General features: G+C 46.5%; 1 protein-coding gene across 1 annotated transcript in view; it reads right to left on the bottom strand.

Annotated features, from left to right (window-relative positions):
- TET3 (tet methylcytosine dioxygenase 3) overlaps positions 1-24,963 on the bottom strand; it is a 99,935-nt gene that overhangs the window by 28,756 nt on the left and 46,216 nt on the right. Inside the window, exon 4 of the mRNA XM_037064856.1 lies at positions 16,625-18,776. Within this exon, the coding sequence (XP_036920751.1) occupies positions 16,625-18,776 (2,152 nt within the window). The remainder of the gene's footprint in view (positions 1-16,624; positions 18,777-24,963) is intronic.

Genomic DNA, 24,963 nt, shown 5'->3' with positions numbered 1-24,963 from the left:
AAATGAAAACAGGATCAAAGCGGTTCTTCTGCAGGGAGATGAAAACGGCTCAGACACGTCAAGGCGCCAGTTTGACCTTTCAGAAGAGTCACCACCGGAGTCTGATGGCCCCTTCTGCCGGCGAGGGCGCCGGGAAGCAGGCAGTGTGGAAAGTACTTCAGCAATATAGTGAAAGTACAACTGCCCGATCCATTTGACTCAGCAATTTCAAAGAAACGTCAGATCCTTCCAGGAATTTATTTCTAGGAATTTGGATCTACTTTCACACGTGCAAAATACGTACGTACTAGAACACTCACTGCATCATTTGTAATGACACAATATCTGAAATCTAAATGTCCATCATAGTACGTTCATTATGTGTCCTACGTTCATTATGGCACATCCATATAATAAAATACTAAGCAGTTATCAAAAGGCACCAGGTGGCTCCAGATTCACTGATAAAAAAATGACCTCCAAGTATTTTAAGTGAGAAACAAGCAAGTGTCAGTATAGCATGTATAATGTGCTAGTTAGCGTATATGCAACCATACATGTATCACCATATATGCACACACGCAAGCATGAAGGTATATATGCCATCACAGGCACTAATGGTAAGTATAAGAGCAAGTTGGCAATGGTGTGTGCAGCTCAGTGAACTGACGGAAGTTGCCTACCACTTAGGGCTTCTGCTCACTGAGGCTCTTCATCACCCCCTAATGTCCTGGGGTCAGGCCTTTGCCTGAATTATTGTCTTGGTCTCCTAGTTGGTCACAGTCCTCCCAGGTCACCCTACCCAGCAGCACCTTGTATACTCCCGCAAACAGAAACCTGACTGTATCACTTCCCAGTGAGGATTCCATGCTAAATAGAAGGCAGAACCCAAATTCCAGGGCACAGTTGGCAAGGCCCCCACAGAGGCAGCTCTGCATACCTCCCAGCCTCAGCCACACAGCTCCTTCCACACAACTAGGCAACACCCTCTGTCTTTAAATGTTTTCTCATTGACAGCAAAATATCTTCCTTTATGTCTGTTTGGAAAACTCATCTTTTAAGGCCTAGTTTCAATACCTCCTTTTCTGTGAAACCCTACTGGGCCTCCAAGCTTCTTTTTCCCTCTGGATTCCCAGAGCTCCTCGCATACAACAAAAATATCAAAGCGCGTATCCCCAGTTCCTTTTGACTGTTAACCTGGAACAGCAGAATGAACGTGGACTTTGCAAGACCTGGGCAACAGCGACGAGTTACCTTCCCAGCCTCTAACCCTCATGCCTTTCCCAGGTCTGAGTACAGTGTTGGGTGTGCATGGCACGAACTCAATAGGCAGCTGCTGTCCAGACCCTGCCACACAAACTGCAGCTGCAGTCGGGTCACTGCAGCCCTCGGGGTCCCTAAAGCAGTTACACTGAAGCCTCCACACTACATTTAGAATTGTTGATTATTATGACACAGAAGGTACCCAGTACAGTTCAACCTATCAATGCTTCAGTATTTCATGAGTACGTATTTTCAACTAGGGGATTAAAAAATGATTTGCTCCAAATAAACACTATTTTGAACGAGACAGAATTACAGAAGGAAGCACATGAGGTGGGGGAGGGGAGGAGACCAAGGGGGACGGGAAGGGGGTGTAGAGAATGTGAGACTGTGTGTGTTGGAAGCAGTGCTCTGAAGGCTTTTTATAGGCACTGGGATACTGCACGGCACACAGAAAACGAAACGTAAGGACGTGCCAGAACTTCTGGGCTCTATTCCAGTGTCTATTGTCTGGAGAAAAGTCAAAATAATGGACTGACTACAGGGTCTTACACTGGAACTAGAACGTAATGTAGCTTTTGGGAACTACCTCATGCCCCAAATCAGCAAAACTCAAAACTTACATAGTTAAGGGCAGGGAAAGGAGCTTTTCAAGGAGAAGATGCAAACCGAATCTTGGCAACTCCATCCCAGCAGCTAGGAAAAAGGTATGAAAATCCGAAACCAAGCCAACCTGGAAAGGGAACGGTCCGTTTCTCTGGGGAAGGCCGTGACACACAAAGGGCGGACACAGCCCCAAGGGCCACACAAAACCAAAGGCACGCTCTCCCTTTTGGCAGTTTCCAAGGCAGCCCAAGGAGTATCACGGAAGTATTGTTTCCTTTCATATATCCCTTTTCCTAATACACTGCATGTATTAATCACTGGTCTATATCAGAGAGAAGATATTCTATAGAAAGAAACTGGACTTATAACCAGGTATGCCTAGTTATAAAACGAATACACATTTACAAGCTTAATTATCCTAATTTTTATACATAGCCCCATCTCATATGTTTACAACAGATATCCCATATATTATATATGATGCTCTGAATCAGTGACCGATAGATTTCTGTTTTCCCATAGTGCAATAAGGTTTATTAACCTTCTTGGTGAAGTTTAATGCCTTTAATCTTAAAATCAATAGGCAAGTTTATACTGTTTAATGTTTATTTGTGTAACATATGCATGGTGTTCTGTCATTTTATTTTGTGTTTACATTTCCTTGTTTTCTTTCTTTCCTATCTGTTATATTATATTTTCATTTTACCTATCTCCCCAGTAATGTGAAAAATCTACAGTATGTGTTTAGTGGTGGTAATGGTAATTTTGGAGAGAAAGAAGTGAGCACCCTTACAATTTCTCCTGCCTCTTCCTTCACTTTGTACTTCCTGCTTTCCGTTGGTATCCTCATGAAGGTTTGTTTCCCCTCTATTGTAAGAGAGATCTTTAATATAAAAATAAATTTACTTCAAGTACAGTGTAAGTAAGCATATCACCTCGTTTGGGGGAAAAATAATTATCACCATTCTTTAAACTTAGACCTTGTATTTGAATGCATTTAGTGTTCCCTGTCAGCCCCTTCATACCACAGCATCCCCAACCTGCTACTTACTTGATTCACCTCCAGGAAATCTGAGTTCTCCCATACTTGGCAATGTTTTTATGAAGACTTTACATGCGACTATCGACTTTATTGGATAGAAAATTTTAGATCAAACTTTTACGCTCAATATTCTGAGAACTGCAATACATTTATCCAAAAAGAACTCCTTTCTAGAATAACTATAAAACACTTACCAAGCACTAAGAAAAAGACAGAAATACAAAAGAGAAATGGGCAAATGACCTGAATGGGCACTCTGCAGAAGAAGGCACACAAGAAGTTGCTGAACCTCTTTAGTCATCAAGGAAATGTAAATTAAAGCCACAAGGAGATGGGATTAAACCCCTACCACAAGGACTGTTCCTTTGCGTCACCTGCTGGCGAGGGTGTGGGGCAGTGCTGATGGGAGTCCATGGGTTATGACCACTGGGAAAATGGACAGTCCCCACTGAAACTGAACACCCTAGGTATTTACCCTACAGAGACATGTAAGTGTATATATACACGGACCAAGAGACTTACATAGGAGCCTTTTGCATCAGCACAATTCAGAAGAACCCCACACTGGAAACACTCCAAAGGCCTAGACAGCACCTTATGGACAAGTGATGGTATAGTCATAAAACAAAATACTGCACAGCAATGAGAATGAACGATCTACGAGGACCACTGCACACACAGCTGAGTCTCACAAATGCAGCCCCGAACAAGAGAGAACAGAACACGCAAAAGTATGTATACAGACATGATTCCATACGTAAGAAGTTCAAGGACAGGCAAAACTGATCAATGTTAGAGGTTAGAACAGTAGTTACCTCAGGACAGGGGTCAGCAAGCTTTTTACGTTAAGGGCCAGATGGCAACCACTTGGCTTTGGAGGGCATGCAGTCCCCGTGGCAACCACACACCCTTGCCGACGCAGTACAACAGCAGCCACAGATAAGGCTACAGTAAATGAGTGCGGCTGTGTTTCAGTAAAACTCACGGGCACTGAAATTTGGACTGCATATCATTTTCATGCGTGTTGGAGGCATTTTTCTTTCGATTTTTAAAAATCGTCTCTTGCTCACAGATGTGGGCTGGATTTGGTCCTTGGGCCAGAGTGTGCTTGAGGAGGTTGGGGCTGTGACCGGGCAGGGGCCCGGGGAGCTTCCCAGGGGCTGGTGAAGTTGTTTTCTTGATCTAGGTGTGGCTACACAAGTGCGAGCCTTTTGTAAAGCCATACTGAGCTGCGGACTTAAGATTTACATACCTTCGCATACGTGTATTTCAATTGAAAGAATGTCTTTAGAAAATATTTTCTAAAGTAAAAAAAAGTTTGAAAAACTAAGTATGTGTGACTGACTTCATTTTTTGATTATTTGTAGGCACTTCTTCATTCTTGAATTTCAGTAACTTCATCAGAATCATTATTTGTCGATTTTTCATCTTACAATTTTTTTTTTATTCGTTGACTCTTGCCTCTGTTCGGTGTGCTCTGTGCTCTTTGCCGGGAACCCATGAACGATCCCGACATCTGCACAGACTGAACCCACATGCATCACCCTCTCGGTTGCCTTCACTTGTCTCTACTCTAATGATGCTCATTTCTATTTTCTTTTCCTGTTTTGGAGTGCTTTTTCGAGACTGCCTCTCCTCCTCCCTGATTTGCTGTTTCTGTAATTCTGATTCTGCTTTTTGCAGCTTCTGGACAGTTGCAAATGCTCTGTTCGATGGCCTGCTTCTTCTGGATTCCAATCCGTACCCCTGTGACTTCTCTGTAACTTCATTCTAGCACTCATTTCTGGCTTCACTGTGAACATTCCATTCTACTTCCTTGAAGGTATAAATAAATTGTTCAAACTCTTATTTTCTAATGTTAGCCTTCATTTTAAATGTTATATTAATCCCTCTATTTCCCCCTCAGAATTTGAATGGGATGCGTGCTGGATTTTTGTGTTTATTTGCTTATTAATCTTTCAATGGAGGAAATTTATCACCAGGATTCCTCCTGCTCCACACTCTGACATTTTGGACTGGATGATTCTTGGTTGCAAGGGCTGACCTGTGCATTGTTGAAGGTTTAACCGCATCCCTAGCTCTACCCACTAGATGCCAGTAGAACCACACTGGTTGTGACAGTGAAAAATGTCCTCAGACATTGTCCAACGCCCTCTGGGGAATAGGGGGTAAAACAGCCCCCAGGGGAAAGCCACCGGTCTAGACTCATTTGCTCAAGAGTAGAATAAGTACAATCTCCTCACTCCTCTCTACCTGGACACTGCTCAAATTCTTCTCTTAGAAATGAGGCTAGAGAATTGGATGTTATAGAGGTTTCAAAGATTAGTTCAAAAGTTCAGCAGCCTGAGGGGGGATGGGAGGACTTGGGGCTGGCTGTGGACAGTTGCAACTAGGAAACTGCGTCTCCACGCCTTGTCTGTGGAGGCCAACGCCCCTGTATTTGTATGCTGAGGGTTGGGTTGTACTCTGTCCTAATGTTAGGACTCTGGTTATTTCCTCATTTGGGAGTGAGCTGGTCATTCTGATAAGACATCAAGGTAAAACAAAGCCCCACGGTCTGCAGGATTTTTGACGGGTGGTTCAGCAATTATTTCTCTCTGCACAATGGCCTTTGGTGTGGTCAGCCCTCGGTTACAAAGCTAGCTCCTAGGATACGGTTTCTCCTCTCTCCAGCCAACTGCCCTTGCCCCACACCTTATCCCCCATCAGAAGCTGGAGCAAAGAGGAAAAGAGGGCCTGTTTGCAATCCTGATTTTTCCCAAGAGCATGCCTTCTAGATGGGTGGTCTCCAGCCCATCTCTCCCAGCTGTGGAGTCCCTTTGAGCCTCCACTATTGTGTTTCTCAATCCTGGGAGTTGTATACCACGTGTCACGCTTCATTTTAATTCAAATTGACCTTAAACTGGCAGAGAGCCCTTGAAATGTGGGGCTATTTCCAAATTTCAGTGGAATTTCAGGGCTATTTCACCAAGTTTCAGGAAAGGAACATTTTACTACCTTGCTGTTAATTCATCCTTTTTCCTTTTAGTCCCTGGTATAATAGTTCTTCCTTCTCCAAAGAGGTGAAATGACAGAGCAAGGAAATGGCTCTACAGTGGTGGGGGAAAGGCAGACAACTGTTCTTGAACAACAGTAAAATAAAGTAGAAAGAAAAAAATCTGTTTTACGTCCCACTTTGAGCATCGAAAGCAAGAGAGGTCCCCTCCCCCCGGCCACCCAAATACACAATAGAAAGCTCTGGGGCAGAGCTCAGGAGAGGAGTCCAGTTCTTGACAAACACTGGGTATGTGGCTCTAGGTGCTTTTCTCTGCCCTGTGCACTTAATTCTAAACTCATTAAAATAGAAAATATGCTGTTCCACTTCTGCTCTAGGCTGGGGAGAACATGAAATGTATCCTTCTGCTATCAGCAAGAAATACAGAACACCAGAAACTACTCCTTACTGCCTAACAGAAAAAGCGACCTTCATTTCTGGACAAACCTTCCACCTTTCCCTCTTTCTACACAGAGAATGGGGTCCCTGCACTTCTCTGGGGGCGGGGGGGCCTCATCTCATGTCAGGTATAGATGTAGGCTGAGAATTTCTTCTCTATGATACTGACATAGAGAGGCAGTTGATAACTGTCATATAATTAATACATAGGTGTCAAGATCACATAAAAAGGCTTTATCGCAACTATCTTTTTTCCAAACAATCCAATACGATGATGCCTCAGTTTCATGATGTAATGTTAGTGGACTTGCAGCCAAACAGCTTAAGCTTACATAACCTCCATGGCTGTCAGTGACTGCTAGCACAGTACTCCTGCCAGTCACACATCCACACAGGGGGACGGGAGGGGACTGGGTCCTACCCAGGTTCGGGTGTGCCAGATGAACTTTTTTTTTTTTAATTAAAATCTCATATCAGCTGCCTCTAAGTTCATGGGTAGCATATTGGGCCTGCCGGTAGTAGGCAGAAATACCTTTACAACGATGGGCATATTCACTGATGACAAAGATTAAAAGTAAGGGGATCATCATGCCTAAACCAATCTGATGTCTTTGTAGAGTTTAAATACAGATGTCAAATAAGGTTGACCAGTTGGCCAAAAAACACAGGGTGGAGTGAAAGTAGGTTTATAGTTGTTTGTCTGGAAAATATAATTATGTGGTAACACAAGAATAAAGTATGTGTTTTGTGCATTCACACCGTGAAACTTACTTTTGCCCCACCCTGTATGGGGAGAACTTACCAGGTGCTCAGCACCAGTGTAGGTGCTTTAGAAAGACAATATTCAGTCCCTATTTTCCAGGAACCTGGGATTTAATTCAAAAGACTAGAGCACACTCAGGTGTAATAAATAATGTAGGACAAAGAAGAACCCAGCCTTAAACCTTGACCCTTCTTCAGCTCTGGTGCTGCCGGCCCTCTCAAGCTCCCTAACTGTCCACTGGTTCCCTAACCTATCCTCTCCTCAGCTGCTTTCCCCATCTCTCCCACACTACCTCCTGTTTCAGATTCTCTCCCCTGAATGGTAGCATCCTGCACTTCAGCTCTCTTCTCCATCAACACATCAGCCTGGTGAAATGATTCTAATAGAAACTTCAGTTACCACCAGTCGACTGAAGAACCTCCAAATTCACAGAGGCAACCAGACACACACCTCTAGACACCTCAGAGTCCACGTGTCCAAACTTGCTTCCCTCCTAGTATTTCAAATCTTGGCGAACGGCACCACCATCCCCCCCAGTCACCCCACCTGGAACCTCAGAAGTCACCTGTGACTGCTTCTCCCTTACTCCAGCTGGTCACTGAACCAATTCATTCATTTTCTCATTCTTCCTCTTCTCAACCCTCTCCTTCCCTCCCCCCTGCTCACTGTCCTTTTTAGTTCTGGCACCTATTATTTCTTGCCTGAACTTGCAAACTGGTTTCTCTGCCTTTGGTACTATCCCCGCTTACCCTGAAACTTTCCTCTTCCAGCCACTCCCAGTCTTTCATCTAACACACTGGTTACACCGGAATGACTTGTATTTTCCTGTGTTTTCTCGCTTCCATATCTCTATGTGCCTTTGCCTGGAACACTCTACCACCTTCTCCCTCTTGATATATTAAACTTCTACTTATCCCTTAAAACTCGAGTCAGATATTGCCTCCTCCAGGAAGGTCTCTCTAATACCCTCCCACCCAGAGTCAGATCCCCACCATTTATTTATAATGGTGTCCAAATATCCCATTGTCATTAAAAAAATTAGACAATGAAATTCCACTTTATCTCAAATCAAATGCAAGGGTAGAAATACATTCTCACAGAAACCGCAGGAAGTAGACCTCACGCACTTGTAAACAGAGATGAGTCTCTGTGTCCCCCTTTCAGACCGTGACCACACTGAGGTGACCCAGTGGGTCCTGCTGTCAGCCACGTCTGCAGGATGACCTTCCTCTCTCGGCCAAACTTTCATCAATTCCAGGCAAAGGAGATAGTTTTTTTGTATTGGTCTTTGGCTACTCTTTTTGGGCAGGTTGATCAACTGGATAAAAGTACAGCAGTTCTCTGAAGGCAACCCTTCAGCCTCCGTCTCCTAATCTTAGAGCTGCCCCTGACGCTGCCTCGGAGATATCAGGACAAGACCTCAAAGTAAACACAGACCTATTCCCTTATCTATACGATAAGCAGATGATCTCGAAGGATGCTTTTCCCACTAAAATGTCCTCTGGACCCATTCCCTGTCCTAAACTGGCTCTCTTTGTGAATTTCCCCACTTCTGAGAGTAGATAAAATACAAAAGGGCCTAGCCAACAGCCCTGCACCCACTGTCCCACCTCTGACCATGGCTGTGCCCCGCGATGGGGACGGGGTGGTTAGCAGGGTCTCCAGTGTGGGCCTCAGAACTGTATCAGTTCTCTCACCGCCCAACCATTCAACACGGGACATCAGCTTGCGCTTGCTTTTCTCAAACTCCTACACATGATACTGCCTTCTGAAGTGAGGCACTTCCTTTCCTGACTCTTAAATTTATTTCTTAAAAGCTTCAAAGGGTGCCTCTAATTCTAGTACTTCCAGATTCACAGAGCAAGTCCATATGAATCTCATCTATTCCTTCACAAACCCCATGGTCTTAATACAAGGATAAAACAATGCTCTTGGAGCTTGGGTTTTTGGTTACCTGGTGATGCCCACAATGGCCCAAACTGCGTATTTGGCAAAAATCACCAGAGACCTTGAATACTATGTTTCTTTTGCTGGAAAACATTTTTATGCTTTTATAAAGTTTTTATAGTACATATCAATCATTTATTGTGAGCCCGTAAAGGCGTCTCCATATTTCACTGTCACTTCTACAAAAACGCTTCCTCACACCGGCACGCAGCCTGCATCCTAGCACTGCTCAGCAATCTGCCTGGCACCGCTGAGGCGTGAGTTTCTGGAAGAGAAGAGGGCTCCCATCTGACAAGAACCCCGGAGTGAGCGCTTTATTCCCAACCTTTGACCTGAGCCCAAGTTCACAAGGGCAATCCTGCCATACCAGCTGATGGACTCATCTATCTAGACGTGGGGACCAGACAGTGCTGGAAAACACAATGACTTCCCCTAACATGAACCCCTGCACCTCTGGGAGCTGTTTCCAAGTGAATCCCTTCTTCTTTGGCCCCCTTCGTTCCTAATACCACTGCTGAAGTGAGAACTCACGTCTCAACTAAACCAACTCAGTCACTATATGACACGGTGTAATGTCCAACTGCCTAGGTTCAAATCTCACTTCCACCATTTGCTAGCTTTATGGCCTGAGTAAATTACTTAATCCAACTTTACTTTCTTCATCATGAAGATGGAACTATAGCACTGACAGCACCCTCCTCATATGGATGTTATGAGACTTGAATGGATGGTGACTGTAAAGTATTTGGCACCAGGCCTGGAATAGGACAAGGTTTTATGATGTCATTATTATCATGACCACCACCACCACCATCATCATCTTCCTAATTGGTCTCTTGCAACAAGATTATCACCCTTCTTCTGGAGAAGATGGAGGCATAGGTACATCTGCTTTGCTTCCTCACACAACCAAAAGAAGGACAACAACCAATTTCAAACAGAAAACAACCAGAACTGCCAGAAATTCAAACTGTATGGAAGTCCAACAACCAAAGAGTTAAAGAAACATTCATCCAGACTGTACCACAATGAAGTGGGTTGCCCCACTAAATACCTAAGGCTCCGCCCCTTACAATGTAACAGGTGCACCGAGACAAAGAAATATGGCCCAAATTAAGAACAGAATAAAACTGCAGAAAACAAACTAAGTGACGAGGAGATAGCCAACCTATCAGATGCAGAGTTCAAAACACTGGTAATCAGGATGCTCACAGAAATGATGGCGTATGGTTGCAAAATAAAGAAAAAAGTGAAGGCTATATAAAGTGAAATAAAGAAAAATGTATAGGGAACCAAAAGTGAAGGGAGGAAAACCAGGACTCAAATCAACAATTTGGAGAAGGAAGAAATAAACATTCAGCTGGAACAGAATGAAGAAACAAGAATTCAAAAAAATGAGGACAGGCTTAGGAACCTCTGGGACAACTTTAAACATGCCAACATTTGAATCATAGGGGTGCCAGAAGGAGAAAAGGAAGACCAAGAAATTGAAAACTTATTTGAAAAAATAATGAAGAAAAACTTTCCCAATCTAGCAAATGAAATAGACATGCAAGTCCAGGAAGCTCAGGCCCAAAGAAGTTGGACCCAAGGAGGAACACACCAAGGCACATCATAATTACATTATCCAAGATTAAAGAGAAGGAGAGAATTGTAAAAGCAGCAAGAGAAAAGGAGACAGTTACCTACAAAGGAGTTCCCATAAGACTATTAGCTGATTTCTCAAAAGAAACCTTAAAGAGGGTGGAAAGAAGTATTCAAAGTCATGAAAGGCAAGGACCTTTATCCAAGATTACTCTATTCATCAAAGCTATGACTTAGAATTGATGGGCAGATAAAGTGCTTCCCAGATAAGGTCAAGTTAAAGGAGTTCATCACCACCAAGCCTTTATTATATGAAATGTTAAAGGAACTTATCTAAGAAAAAGACATGAAAACTATAAACAGTAAATGACAAACTCACAAGTATCAAACAACCTAAACAAAAACAAAAACAAACTAAGCAAACAACAGAACAGGCACAGAATCACAGAAATGGAGATCACACGGAGGGTTATCAGCAGGGAGGGGGCAGAGAATGGGGGAACAGTTATAGGGAATAAGCAGCATAAATGTTAGGTAGAAAATAGGGAAGTTAAGAATAGTATAGGAAATGGAAAAGCCAGAGAACTTATATGTATGACCCATGGACATGAACTAAATGGGGGGAATGCTGGAGGGAGGATGGATGCAGCGGGGAGGGGGATAATGGGGAGAAGAAAAATGGGACAACTGTTAATAGCATAATCAATAAAATATACTTAAAAATTAAAAAAAGATTATCCCCCTTTACCAATCCATCTTCCATGCTATCTCTAGCATGTACATTCAAAAATATTTCCTGGTTATAAGGTACACATATTTCACTTCAGAAAATTCAAAATACCAATGAGAGGAAAGTCACCAATAGTCTGACCACTGTTGGTGTATTTCCTTCTAGTCTTTTCTCTACATTCTTTCACTAGGTAGGTTTGGTTCTAATTCTTTGTGCAGCATTGGACATGACTGGCAGTGGGAATCTCCACTCCCCCTTATCTCCTCCCCAGCTGCCAAGGCAACAGCTGCCAGCATTGCCGTTGTCAAGTTTCTCTGATGCTGACAGCCTACTGCCCGCACCTGTGCCCACTAACTTCAAAGCTGAGACCTGTCATCTCAGAGGGGATGCGGGCCTCTGGTCCAAGGAACACAGGGGAACGCCGAGGGCTCAGGCCTACCCCTGTGCCACAGTCTTACCTCCTGCTAGCTTGCTCCTCGCTACCCTGAGACTGTGCTCACGCATTCCTCAGTCTGCAGGGGCCCCTTCTTGTCTCTCCCCGTCTGTGTTTACTGCATTTTTCAAGACTCTGAACAAAGATTTGTTAAATAAAACATTACCCTCCATAATTACAACCAAGCCTGGTGCTTCAGAGTGCTCTTCCAGTTCAGGCCACGGCCATGTGACAGCACACGCACCTGGCAGACACCTGTTGAACGGGCAACTGAGTATCTTATTGTTTATACTGTCTCTTCAAACAAACCACAAAGTCCTTCAGAGAGGAACTATTTCCCTAGCACAGAGCAATGTAATCAATAAATGGCTGATGAATCAACCAACAACCAACACTTTTCTTCCTTTATAGTGTTGGGTTGGCCAAAAAGTTTGTTTAGTTTTTTCAGTAAGATGGCTCTGGCAGTGCTTAGTTGTCTTTAACTTCATTCGAAACAATTTTGTTAGACTGTGTTGTGACAGCCATCCTATCGGCATGCATTATAAAAAACTTATCAAAATTGGTGAATTTTTGTGCAGCCATTTTAATATTGAAAATGGAAGAACACGAGCAACATTTTTAGTGTATTATTATTATTTCAAGAAATGTAAAAATGCAACTGAAATGCAAGCAGTGTACGGAGAAGGTGCTGTGATGGACTGAACACGTCAAGAGTGGTTTGTGAAGTTTCTTGGTACTCCTGACATTTCGGCCAAATAATTCTTTGCTGTGGGTCTGTCTTATGCATTGGAAGATGTTTAGCAGCACCCCTGGCCTCTACCCACTATAAGTCAATAGCAGGAGATAGCCGACATACTCAGAATATCCAAAACAATAAAGTAATTGGTGAAAATGAAAAATATGTCTTCTATTTTACAGAAAAAAACGAGCTTTTTAGCCAACCCAATATATATATTTTTACTTCTTTTTCTTGCCTTATTGCAAGGCGTGTTGCTGCCTTATTCAACAGGCTCGAAAAGGGTGAACAGTTTTAGAATGCATTTAATGTTCTCTAAGATTCTAAGTGCTTCACACATATTAACTAATTTTCTCTTCATAATACCCTGGGGAAGGGGGCACTATTATCATTTTTATTTTATACATGAGGAAATGGTGGAATTAGAATTCAAATTTTATAAAATATCTGGGAATAAACCTAACCAAGGAGGTAAAAGACTTGTATACAGAAAATTATACAACACTGAAGAAAGAAATCAAGGAAGACACAAACAAATGGAAACATATACCCTGTTCATGGATTGGAAGAATTAACGTCATCAAAATGTTCATACTACCCAAAGCAATTTACAGATTCAATGCAATACCTATTAAAGTACCAATGGCATATTCCACATAGAACACTTCAAAAATGTATATGAAACCATAAATGACCCCGAATAGCAGCTGCAATTTTGAGAAAGAAGAACAAAGTAGGAGGGATAACAATACCCGATACCACACTGTATTACAAGGTCACTGTAATCAAAACAGCCTGGTACTGGCATAAAAATAGGTATATAGACCAATGGAACAGAACAGAGAGCCCAGAAATAAACCCAAGTCTCTATGGGCAATTAATATTCAACAAAGAGGGAAGTAATATAAAATGGACTAAAAATAGCCTCTTCAACAAATGGTGTTGGGAGATCTGGACAGCTATGTGCAAAAAAATGAAACTTGAGCATCATCTTACACCATACTCCAAAATAAATTTAATGTGGATAAAAGACTTAAATATAAGCCCTGGCTGGTGTAGCTCAGTGGATTGAGCGTGGGCCTGTGAACCACACGATCGCGGTTGGATTTCCAATCAGGGCACATGCCTGGGTTGCAGGCCAGTTCCCAGCAGGGGACTCACGAGAGGCAACCATACATTGATATTTCTCTTCTCTCCTTCCCTTCCCCTCTAAAGATAAATAAATAAAATCTTTTTAAAATATTTTTTAAAAAAGACTTAAATATAAGCCATGACACCATTAAAGTCCTAGAGGAGAACACTGGCAGGAAAATCTCAGGTATTTCACGCAGGAACATTTTTACTGATAAGTCCCCTAGAGCAAGGGACATAAAGGAAAGAATAAACAAATGGGATCTCATCAAAATAAAAAGCTTCTGCATGGCTAAAGAAAAAAGTATTAAAATAAAGAGCACCAACTATATGGGAAAACATATTTGCCAATGATACCTCAGACAAAGGTTTCATCTCCAAAATATACAAAAAACTTACATGACTCCACTCCAAGAAGACAAGCAACCCAATTAAAAAATGGGCAAAGGACTTGAACAGACACTTCTCCAAGGAGAACATACAGAGGATCCAGAGACACATGAGAAGATGCTCAATATCTCTAGCTATCAGAGAGATGCAAATTAAAACCACAATGAGATACCACTTTACACTGGTCAGAATGGCCATCATAAACAAAGCAACGAACAAGAAATGTTGGAGAGGTTGTGGGGAAAGGGGACCCTAGTTCACTGTTGGTGGGATTGCAGACTGGTACAACCATTATGGATAACAGTATGGAATTTTCTAAGAAAACTAAAAATGAATATGCCTCTTGACCCAGCAATTCCACTGCTAGGAGTACATCCTAAGGACCCCGAAACACCAATCCAAAAGAACCTATGCACCCTGATGTTCATAGCAGCACAATTTACAATAGCCAAGTGCTGGAAGCAACCTAGGTGCCCATCAGTAAATGAGTGGATCAAAAAACTATGGTACATTTACACAATGGAATTCTATGCAGCAGAAAGAAGGAAGGAACTACTACCCTTTACAACAGCATGGATGGAACTGGAAAGCATTAAGCTAAGCGAAATAAGCCAGGTGGTGAAAGACAAATACCATATGATCTCACCTTTAACAGGAATCTAAACAACATAATAAACAAGCAAGCAAAATATAACCAGAGACACTGAAATACAGAACAGGCAGACAGGGACCAGAGGGGAGAGGGGAGGGAATTTCGGGGGAAAAGGGGAAGGACTCACAGGAACAAGTATAAAGGACACACAGACAAAAACTAACAAAAACTAACAGGGGTGGAAATGGGAGGGAGGTGGGGAGGACTGGCGGGGGGGGGGGGGGCTGGGATGGGAGTAAAACAGAAAACTGTCCTTGAACAATAAATTAAAAAATGCAAAGAAGACAATTTAAATTTTAAAAAGCCTACTTTGATCAAACACAGTGCCTCTATAACTGAACGCAACAATTAAAATACCTGTTAAGGATTAATGTCCAAAGCAGTAGGTACAAATTCTTCCTACTAGGAGAGGCAGGCACACCTACGAAGGCACTAAACCCAAGTCCGGTGGGAGGGACACATGCCCACACAGAAAGGGAGAAGAGGGCACCGGGAGCCCAGCTCCTGTGGTCAGAGCGAGCCTCTCCCAAACGCTGGGAAGCAACAGCCTCAAAGTCATACCATCAGTCAGACCCAGGGTCGTCCCCAGTGGGAACCACAGTCCCGCACGTCTGTGAGCGCCGACAGGACCCCGTACATTTCTGTGCCCTCAGAAAGAAGCCCTGGGGCCAACTCTTCCTTGCTCAAGTGACTGCTTGTCACTGATCCTGTGCCCTGCACCCCAGGAGTCTGGGGTGGCTGGACTGGGCAGGCAGCCCAGCTCCTCTCCATTGACAGGGACACAATGTCTCGACAAATCACACAGTGGACCTGCTATTAAGGTATTTTATAAGCAGAGAGAATAGCCTTTTAGGTAGAACCTGTGTATCATAAAATATCAAAAACTCAACATGCTCATTACCAGCATCAATATGTTCTTTGGTCAACATCAGGAACACATGTATTTTTTTAGCGAACACTCCATAAATACCAGGATGCTGGAGTCCGAAGCGTGCCTGGGGCCACTGCAACCCCTGACCTGCACCCCACCCCACCCCACCCCCTGCCCCAGACAGCAACATCCACAGGGGCAGCCCTCCCAGGCCCAGGACTGTGTCTAGTCTGGAAGGCAGAAAATGGACCCAACTCCTCAGTGCCTTCATCCACCCCACTGCTTCAGCCACCGCCTGGACACCAACTACCCCCCAGCCCCTAACCCAGATTCCAGTCTCTCCGCTCCTTGAAACCCAGTTCGTCCAAACAGAAATCATTGCCTCTCCTCCAAGCCAGTGTTCTCAGTGACCGCCACCGTCAGGGTGGAGACCTGAGTGGCCACCATCCTACCCTCCCTCCTCCTCAGAGGCCCTCACACCCACTCACTCTTTCCATCCAGACACTTGTGATTGCTTACTGGGCTCGAAATACCTTTCTTACAGGCCCCCCACCAATCCCTCCTCTCCACCACAGGCCACAAGAGTCTTTCAAGAAGTATAAGGTCATTACTTGCTTCAAAATCCCGAGAAACTCACTATTACCTATGAGATCGAGTCAAACTCCCGACCTCAGCTCACTGGGCCCTCAAAGATCTGGCCCCTGCCTACCTCTCAAGCCACCTTTTATTCATCCTCCCCTTTTGCTCCCCCCAGACCAAGAACAGTCTCACAGCCACCAAGCTCAGGCCTTAGCGCAAGCACCAGCTCCCACAGGGAGCCTTTACCTCAATCTGTGTGACAGCACCTCTGCCCACTTCTACTGATACGCCACACACCACAAAGCATCACCATTAGTTCCTTCAACGTATTTTCCATTGGCCTGTGAGCTCATTTCTGTGTCCCCAGACCCCAGAGTGGTGGCTGGCACACAGTAACTATTTGCTACATAAAAGACAGAGTCCTAGGAGCCTGAGCCCACTGGGCCGCATCCCTTTGCCCCTCCCCAACACCCAGGAGCAATTACCGACACAGTCGCAGGTGGGGAACTCGGCCTGGGCTCTCTTGGCAGGTGTGTCCAGCAGACTCTTGGTGGGTGTATCCAGGTACTTAAGAGGTGACTCCAGAAAACCACTGAGGGTGGGTGTGAGTGGGTTCTCAGCCTTGGTGGGCGTGGCCTCCTGGCCTCCCTCCTCTGAATGGAAGCAGGTGGTTGAGAGCACAGTCACAGCCCCTGAAGACTCGATCTTGATCTGCTTGGGGGAGCGGGTAGCGAAAGGGCTCTCGGGGGCTGGGAGACACGTTGGCTGGCTCTCAGGGTCCTGAATGGGCACAGACGGGGGGCCAGGAAGCCCAAAGCTATCCCCAAATTCGGCTTCAAACTGCCGGATGAGCTCTTCCAGCTTGTCATCGGCGGGGGGAAGAGGGCCAGCAGAGCCTGGCTGCAGGGTTGCCATGGGGCTGGGGGACCTCATTTCCTGAGTAGGGGGCAGCAGGCTGTCCCCGGAGGGACTAGGTGCAAATAGCGCAAGAGAAGGTTCTGGGGGCAGGGGGACAGCAGAGCCCTGTGAGGCAGGGACGGGGGCAGGTGGATGTGCCTGCGCATCCTCGGTGGCCGGGGGCCTCAGCCCTTCTAGGACGATTTGCCGCAGAGGTGGGAAGAGAGGCTGTGCTTCCCGTGGCCTGGACTTCTTGATCTGAATGGGCTTCCGGACAGTGGGCTTGATCCCAGGAGTGGCTTTCTCTGCTGCCAGGGGACCTCCAGCTGGTGTCAGGGGCTTCTTCTTCTTCTCCTTGGGCGGTCTGTCCGGAGGCCGCGGGACAGGTGAGCTTGATGGTGCCCACCAGCCGGAAGCAGGAGGCTCCGTGGGACCAGGGAAGGAGGCATCGTGGGCCTGGTCCAGGAAGAGACTGCGCTTATGGTGGAGGTGCTGCTGCAGGGCGGCCTGGGCCTTCTGGTGGGTGTTGGGCTCCGAGGATGGTGTGGAAGCCTCCCTCTGGAGGATGGGGGATGGGGATGGAGCTGGAGCTGGAGCTGGGGAAGAAGATGGTGCCTCAACCTTGACTTTGGGCTTGGTGGGCAGGGACTCGGGCCGCTTGAATACTGACTGGATGTAATCACTGGCGTTGCCCAGCAACTGCTCCAGTTCGGCCATGGGGTCAGGGCTTGGGCGGGGCATGGGCCAAGAGCTACGGGGAGTTGCTGGTGGGGTGTCAGTGCCCCAGGCTTCAGGGAACTCTGTTCTAGGCGTGGCTGGGGGGAAGGCAGGGCTATCAGGAACAAAGGATGGGGGCTCTTCCGGGGGGACCACAGGCCACGAGGGGGCCCGGAGGTAGGACTGGGGAGCACTGAAAGGGGCAGGAGGGGACAAGGCCTCAGGAAGAGGGCAAGAAGCCTGGGAGGTGGAGTGAGAAGGCTGGGGCAGGGCAGAGGAGAGCTGTGTGAGGGCTTCGATGGCGATGGCGGTCTGCAGGCTGATGTTTTTTTCCTTGGCAATACTCAGGGCATTCTGGGACAGAGGCAGGCCCTCTGGGGGAGGGGGAGGTATCTGGGGAACTTCAGAGCTGAGGAGTGGCCTGGTGCTTGGTGCTGGGAGGCCAGCCTCACTAGGAGGCAGAGTCCCTGGGAGCCTGGGCCGTTGCTCCCCTCCCTCCACGACCACAGACTTGATCTTCCCCTCCAGCCACTCGAGGTAGTCAGGGCACTCCGGGCCATCGCAGTTGCAGTTGGGTGGTTTCATGCCATGCCGAGCGAGGGCCAGGGCCGTCTGCAGTGTGTCGAGGTCTTCGCTGCCAGCAGAGCAGCTCTCAGGCCCTGACGGGGGTCCCCTGCTGTTGTTCCCAGCCTCGCGACTCATCTCACGGTTGAAGGTTTCATAGAGCCGGGTGCTAAGGGCCCCATAAGAGGATACAGCTTCGGCCACAGCCGAAAAGGCCACCAGATCGTGGGCATCTTCCAGGCGAGCACTGTGAGCTGGGCCTGGGGCAGCGTCCCAGTCGGGCTTCTGGTCTACTCGCCACGGACCCCCAGCCCCCAGCAGGCTGGGTCCGGCGGGTTCTCTAGCACCATTGACCGGCGCCCCTGAGGTGCTTAGCTGCCTTGAGTCCCCATGGTACACTGGCCCTGAGTCCATCTGACCCGGAACAGGTCCATCAACTGGGCTGAGCTCTGAGCCTGTCTGGAGAGAGAGAGAGAAGGAGAGGGAGAGAGAGAGAAAAGGAAAAAGATGAGCCATAACATTTGAAAAGCTTGTCCTGCCTCGAACCATAAGATGCACCCCTGGTTTCCCGGCAAACCCTCTCCATCTCCGACAGAGCCTACGCCTCGGCTCATCTTCCCACGTCCCCTTGCCCAGCCAGCCGCGGTGGCAGCAACGGAAGGCAGGGCTTGAAGAGCTCCCAGCGCAAAACTCTGACGGCTGGTCAGACGCTTTGGAGACTCAGACCGATCACACTGACGAGGGTCTCCCGGGACTAAACATTTATTAAGGACACACAGAAAGGCCCTGACCTTGCAGTGACCGAGGTGACGCCGGGACCGTGTTGACTTTGTGGGTGTGTAAGAAGACAAAGAAAGCTACCCAAGCGCACCGAGTAATAACGGGCCATTAGTGTAAAATGTGCGCGGACTAGATTTGATGAACACATGTAGCCAGGACAGGGGTCGGCCACAGCCTCACAGTGGGAAGGAGCCCACGGTTCTTTCCTTTGCCCACTGATGCCCTCACTTGAGCCAGGCTGGGCTCAGAGTCCGGGACAGGACAGCAGTCCCCATCCGGGGCCTGAGGGAAACCCAAATGATCTGACATAGCACGTGGTCTGCCTCACACTGAGCCCGTCTTGTTGATGACAAGCCTGTTGGCACCTGGAAAAAGGTGCAGGCCCCTCCCCACACCCAGGAAGCCAACGTCCACCAAAGCACACAGTGTGTGTGTCACGGGGGGAGGGGGGGGGAGGCCACGGGGCTGGTCCAGCAAGCTAAAAGCTAATACAAAGATGTGGAATTGAGCTTGCAAGATTCATCTCTCTAGGAAGGAAAGTTCTTCCTGACAGTAGAATATACCAATTTTAAAGATATAGAGAAGGAATGACGGATTTAGAAAGTCAGTGGATGTACAACTAGCAGGCAAAAGCTTGACAAGGCACAGGATGCACACATGTCTCAAAACATGTCTTCAAAAGTTCCTCAATTACAACAGTTGCTTCACAGTGCAGAAACCCGGGAGACACCACCTTTACCGAATGATCCACCTTATCACCTCAGATGTCGGGAAAAATCAACAGCGCGTGTCTCTTCACGTGCTACACGGTGAAGGATGCAATACCAGTCACACAGAACCCAGCCAAAACCCATAACCTGAACCCAATCACGAGAAAACATCAGATAAACCCAAACCGAGGGCATACTAGAAGGCACATGGGTTGTCTCCTTCACCAATTTCAAAGATAAGAAAGACAAACATCTCTCCCAACTTACACAAGCCTAAGGAGACAGGATAGCAAAATGCACGCTTCTGGGTTAGACCGGGGACTGGGGAGAAACAGCTATAAAGTACACCCTGAGAACAAGGATGAAATCTGAATATGGCTGTGGATAAAATCATACTGCGCCCACCCTCGTCTTCTTCACTTGGATCCTCGCACGACGGCTACGTAAAAGAATGCCCTTGTCCACAGGACACACACACACTGAAGCCTTTGGGGTGAAGGTTCACCGTTATCTCCAGCTTAATCTCAAATGGCTCAGAAAAATTACAGCCACAAGCCATTTAATGACAGGGATACATTCTGAGAAATGTGTCATTAGGCGATCCTGTCTTCATGGGAACATGGTGGTGTGCACTTACACAAACCTAGATGGGGCTCCCCAGGAGACCACCGGCGCGCATGCGGCTGCTGTCAACCGAAATGTCACTATGCAGCCAGTGACTGTGCACCCACATCCATATATACACACACACACACACATATATATATACACACACACACATATATATATACATACATACACATCTATTATATATATACATATATACACATCTATATATATATACACATCTATCTATATATCTATACACATCTATCTATATATATATAGACATCTATCTATATAGACACATCTATCTATATATCTATACACATCTATCTATATATATATATACATATATATATATAGAAAAGCAAATAAGGCAAAATGTAGGAAAAAACAGGGTTTGTGGGAGTCCCAGGTACTCTTCCTGCAATTTTTTTGGAAGTTTAAAAATTTTTATTGAAATAAAATGTTAAAAAAAGAAATTAGTCCCTCAGGTAGAACAGAAGTGTATTAAACAGATGACCAAAATGACAAGTCCCCAGCCTGCCCACTATGACCATCACGGGCCCAAAAGTGGTGTGGAGAAGCTGAGATCTGGGATCAGCCCGGGGGGAGGAGGGCGGAGGCCCCAGCCCGCGGTCCCACCCCATCCTCTTCACTGCCCCAACTGTGAATCCAAAGGACCTTCGTGCTTCTCCAACATGCTTTTCTGAGCCTTGCCAATGCAATTCTCATCGTCTGGAATGCCTTTCCCAGCCTCTCTGAGGTTACTTTGGCTTATCCCATAACGTCACCTCCTCCCCAACCTGGTTGGAGGAAGGAACTACCTGTGGCTCTTCCCCCTGGGCTCCCGTGGCACCTGAGAGATGTCTCTGTTAGCACCTATCACCTGCCGCTACTATTTTTCAAGCAGCTGTCTTCCCCGCTAGTTGTTGGTTCCGTTAAGGCAGCATCCGGATCCTCCTGATTTCTGTGCCTCCTGCCTGTTGCTGCTGCAGAAACACATTCTCAGTCCAGTGAAAGGCCTCCTACCTCACAATGGCCATGGGAAATGCCAGCCTCTCCCCAACCCCGGTGGAAGACTAGGAACAAATACCTTTCCTTTAGGAAATGTGGCTGATCACCCAATACTCCTGTCCTTCGGTCTCAGAAATCTAAATTAATGTGGCTGCCAAGGCTACAAAACCCGAGGTGGTCAAAGCTTGCCTGCTCGTGGATGAAAGCCAAAATGAGCATGTACAAACAAGAAACCTGGGAGGGAAGCGAGAATCCACAAAAACAGTGCCATGGAAGAACAATGCTACACGAACTGAGGCTTTCCCAAAATGATCAAGACAACAAAAAGGATTGGAAAAGTTATTTTTAGTGTGTCAATAAGGATAAGGAAGGGCTAAACCCACTCTGGGGCCTCTGAAGTCCCTGGAAAGGAAAGTGTTATTCAGACCAAAAAAAAGAAAGGGAAGGGTAGACACAGGTGTGAAGGAAGTAAAGCCAGGATGGGTGGGAGTTATTAGCCGTTAAGGAAGGCTAACTTCCAGTTTCCTGGCCAGGGAAGCCCACTCACGCATTCCTCATACTTGCTGGTGACCCTGGAGGAAACCTGCCATCAGGGGAAGGTACTAGTATGTGGGTAAAGGACAAGTGTTGTCTCAACTTTCAGGACACTGAGCAAGACCAGCCCCAGGTAAGATTCCCGAGTGGGCAACAAAAGGAACTGCAGGAGGCAGGCTCCATGAAGGCCACCAACCCATTAATGTCCAACTAATCTTACGGCTTTATGTCCCATGGTTTATTGGAGCAGGAGATGAGGAGATATCCTGGCTGAGAGATCACAAATTCAAGGGATGCAGGCCAAATCCGCCACAGATCTGTTTTGTTTGGTCTGTACAGGTACCCACACGCCCCCCCCCGCTTTTTGAAATTTCACGTTATGCCACTGTTTTTATGAAAGATTGACATTAGTACTTGTTTTTGCTTAACTAAAAGAAAACCACAGAGGATTTTAACTTCTACAAGAAAAGGCAAAAAGTGAAAACAACCTTCCGTGTTTGTTTGGCAGCGAGGCATCAGAGAAGCAGCGTGTACCCCGAGCAGCAGGGGTGGTACCACCAAGCTCCAGCCCCAGGATCTACACTCACAATCTCAGCATTGAGCTGCCGTAACTTTGAACTGTGTCTGCAAGCATCTACGCTTTATCTAGATTTACTTTGTGCATCCCTCACAGCGAGATATGTCCTAAGGTATCAGAAAAGCTTAACAGAGCTCATAAGGGTGTGTGTCATGCTTGGTACAAAACTGGACTTAGCACTGGCTGGTGTGGCTCAGTGGCCTGAGTGCCAGCCTGTGAACAGAAAAGGTCGCAGGTGTGATTTCCAGTCAGGGCACATGCCTGGGGTGCGGGCCAGGTCCCCAGCTGGGGGCATGCGAGAGGCAACCGATTGATGTTCCTCTCCCTCTCTTTCTCCCTCCCTTCTCCTCTCTCTTAAAAATAAATAATTTTTTTTTCTTAAAAACTGGACATAATTTGGTGTATTTGGTATATGATAGTTTATTTCTCAGAGCTGGGAATGCTCAAAAATTTTTCCATATAAATTAATGGTAATTCTACACTGTATGCTGTTTCAGCTTACAACAGGTTTCAAAGAAACACTCTACTTTCAGACAGTGGGGGAAACTTGTACAGTGCTAGTTTTATTTGCTTGTTTTGCCAACATTAAAAAATCAAACTTCACATGAAACTCAGATTTTCCCCACAGTCTGCACTTCTGCCTGGCCACGCTGCCTGCCATTCCAGCTCACACCCAGCTTCACCATATTCTGCACCGACTTCCTGAAACCAGGGCCAGGGCTCAGGGATCATTTATCAAATGCCTGAATTAATGATCACTTTGCTCATCTGTGTTACCTGCCAAGCCCTTGTGGGCATTGCATTGGGATTTGTAACTGGGGCTTGCAGACACTCAAGTTTCACAGGGTCAGCCATGATCCCTGGGAGGGCAAGGCACAGAGGAGCACAGGCTGGGCAGGCGGCTTAGCACCAGCCGAGCAACCTCACTGGAAGCACGAATGGTGTGTCAGATGGGGAGAGCCTGCCACGGTGCCCTGACCTCAGAACTACCCTGTTCAAAAGAGTTATCGGTAAGGATAGCAAAGGCACGTTTGCCAAATAGATGCCAAAAGCGGAAGGGATAAACCTAAGTTAAGAGATAGGACCAAGTCCAAAAGGTTAATAAGCTGGAGAGAAAAAATCTAACAGGGTAAATAGGGTCCGAGACTAGGCTCCAAACCACACCTGAGCAAATTAAAGATGGAAGAGGCACAAAACAATGACTATGAGTAAAGGTGACGTTGGGACTAGCGCACACGTAAGTATGTTTTGGGATTCGGGAGGAGAAGACTGTGATGGGGCACCCAATGTGAGGTGACTTGGCAGCTTTAAAAAAGGGTCTTACAACCCAGGGTTTTCTCAAACTTTTTTTTTTAATACTTTTTATGTATGTATTTTTACAGAGAGGGAAGGGAAGGAGAAAGAGTAGGAGAGAAACACCAGTGTGTTGTTGCCTCTCACGTGTCCCCTACTAGGGACCTGGCCTGCAACCGAGGCATGTGCCCTGACTGGGAATCGAACCAGTGACCCTTTGCTTCACAGGCCCGTGCTCAATCCACTGAGCTACACCAGCCAGGGCTCAAACTTTTTTACTACAATCCTCAGTGAGAAATACATTTTATACCAGGATCTACTGCAAATGTGTGATGACTCTGCAAAATAGTCTTTCTCCTTAGTAGATTAAGGAACCTCTCCCTCCCCTCCTTCCTGCCCTCTTTCTTGAGGGCTGCATCTCACAGCGCACTGATGCACCCCAGCAAGCAGCCAGGCACGGACCTTACTGGAGCAGGCACTGCAGCACAGGACGCACCCACCCTGACCCGCCCAGGCGGGCTCCACCCGAAACGTGGGCTCTCTGTGGGGCTACACCCTCCGAGGGGGCACAGCGGGCAGCAAGCCGAACAGTTTAAAACCACAGCAGGGCCCTGGCTGGTATAGCTCAGTGGATTGAGAGCGGGCCTGTGAACCATACGATCACGGTTCGATTCCCAGTCAGGGCACATGCCTGGGTTGCAGGCCAGTTCCTGGGTCCTGGGTCCCGGGTCCCGGGTCCCGGCAGGGGATGAATGAGAGGCAACCATACACTGATGTTTCTCTCTCTTTCTCTCCTTCCCTTCCCCTCTAAGATAAATAAATAAAATCTTTAAAAAAAACACAACAGGAACAGGTCCCTCTGGTTCTCAAGAAGACAAAACTCAAGGTCTTTAAACACCTGGAAGTCTTGTCATTTGGGGAAAGAATTCCATTTATTTTGAGTGGTGCTATAAAGTGGAATTAGAAAAAAGGTGAAGCTCTAGAAAGAACTTTGACTCAATTCGGGGAAGAGTTGTAATACTTAGGAATACTAAAAAATGCACTGGCCCTGGCTGGTGTGGATCCGTGGATTGAGCACCAGCCTATGAACCAAAGGGTCGCCAGTTTGATTCCCAGTTTAGGGCACATGCCT

Source organism: Sturnira hondurensis, unplaced genomic scaffold, assembly GCF_014824575.4.
Source record: "Sturnira hondurensis isolate 20B ecotype Veracruz unplaced genomic scaffold, ASM1482457v3 Scaffold0015596, whole genome shotgun sequence".
Taxonomy (NCBI): Eukaryota; Metazoa; Chordata; class Mammalia; order Chiroptera; family Phyllostomidae; genus Sturnira; species Sturnira hondurensis.
The sequence above is the reverse complement of the archived record's forward strand: the minus strand, read 5'-3'. Positions and strand labels throughout refer to the sequence as shown.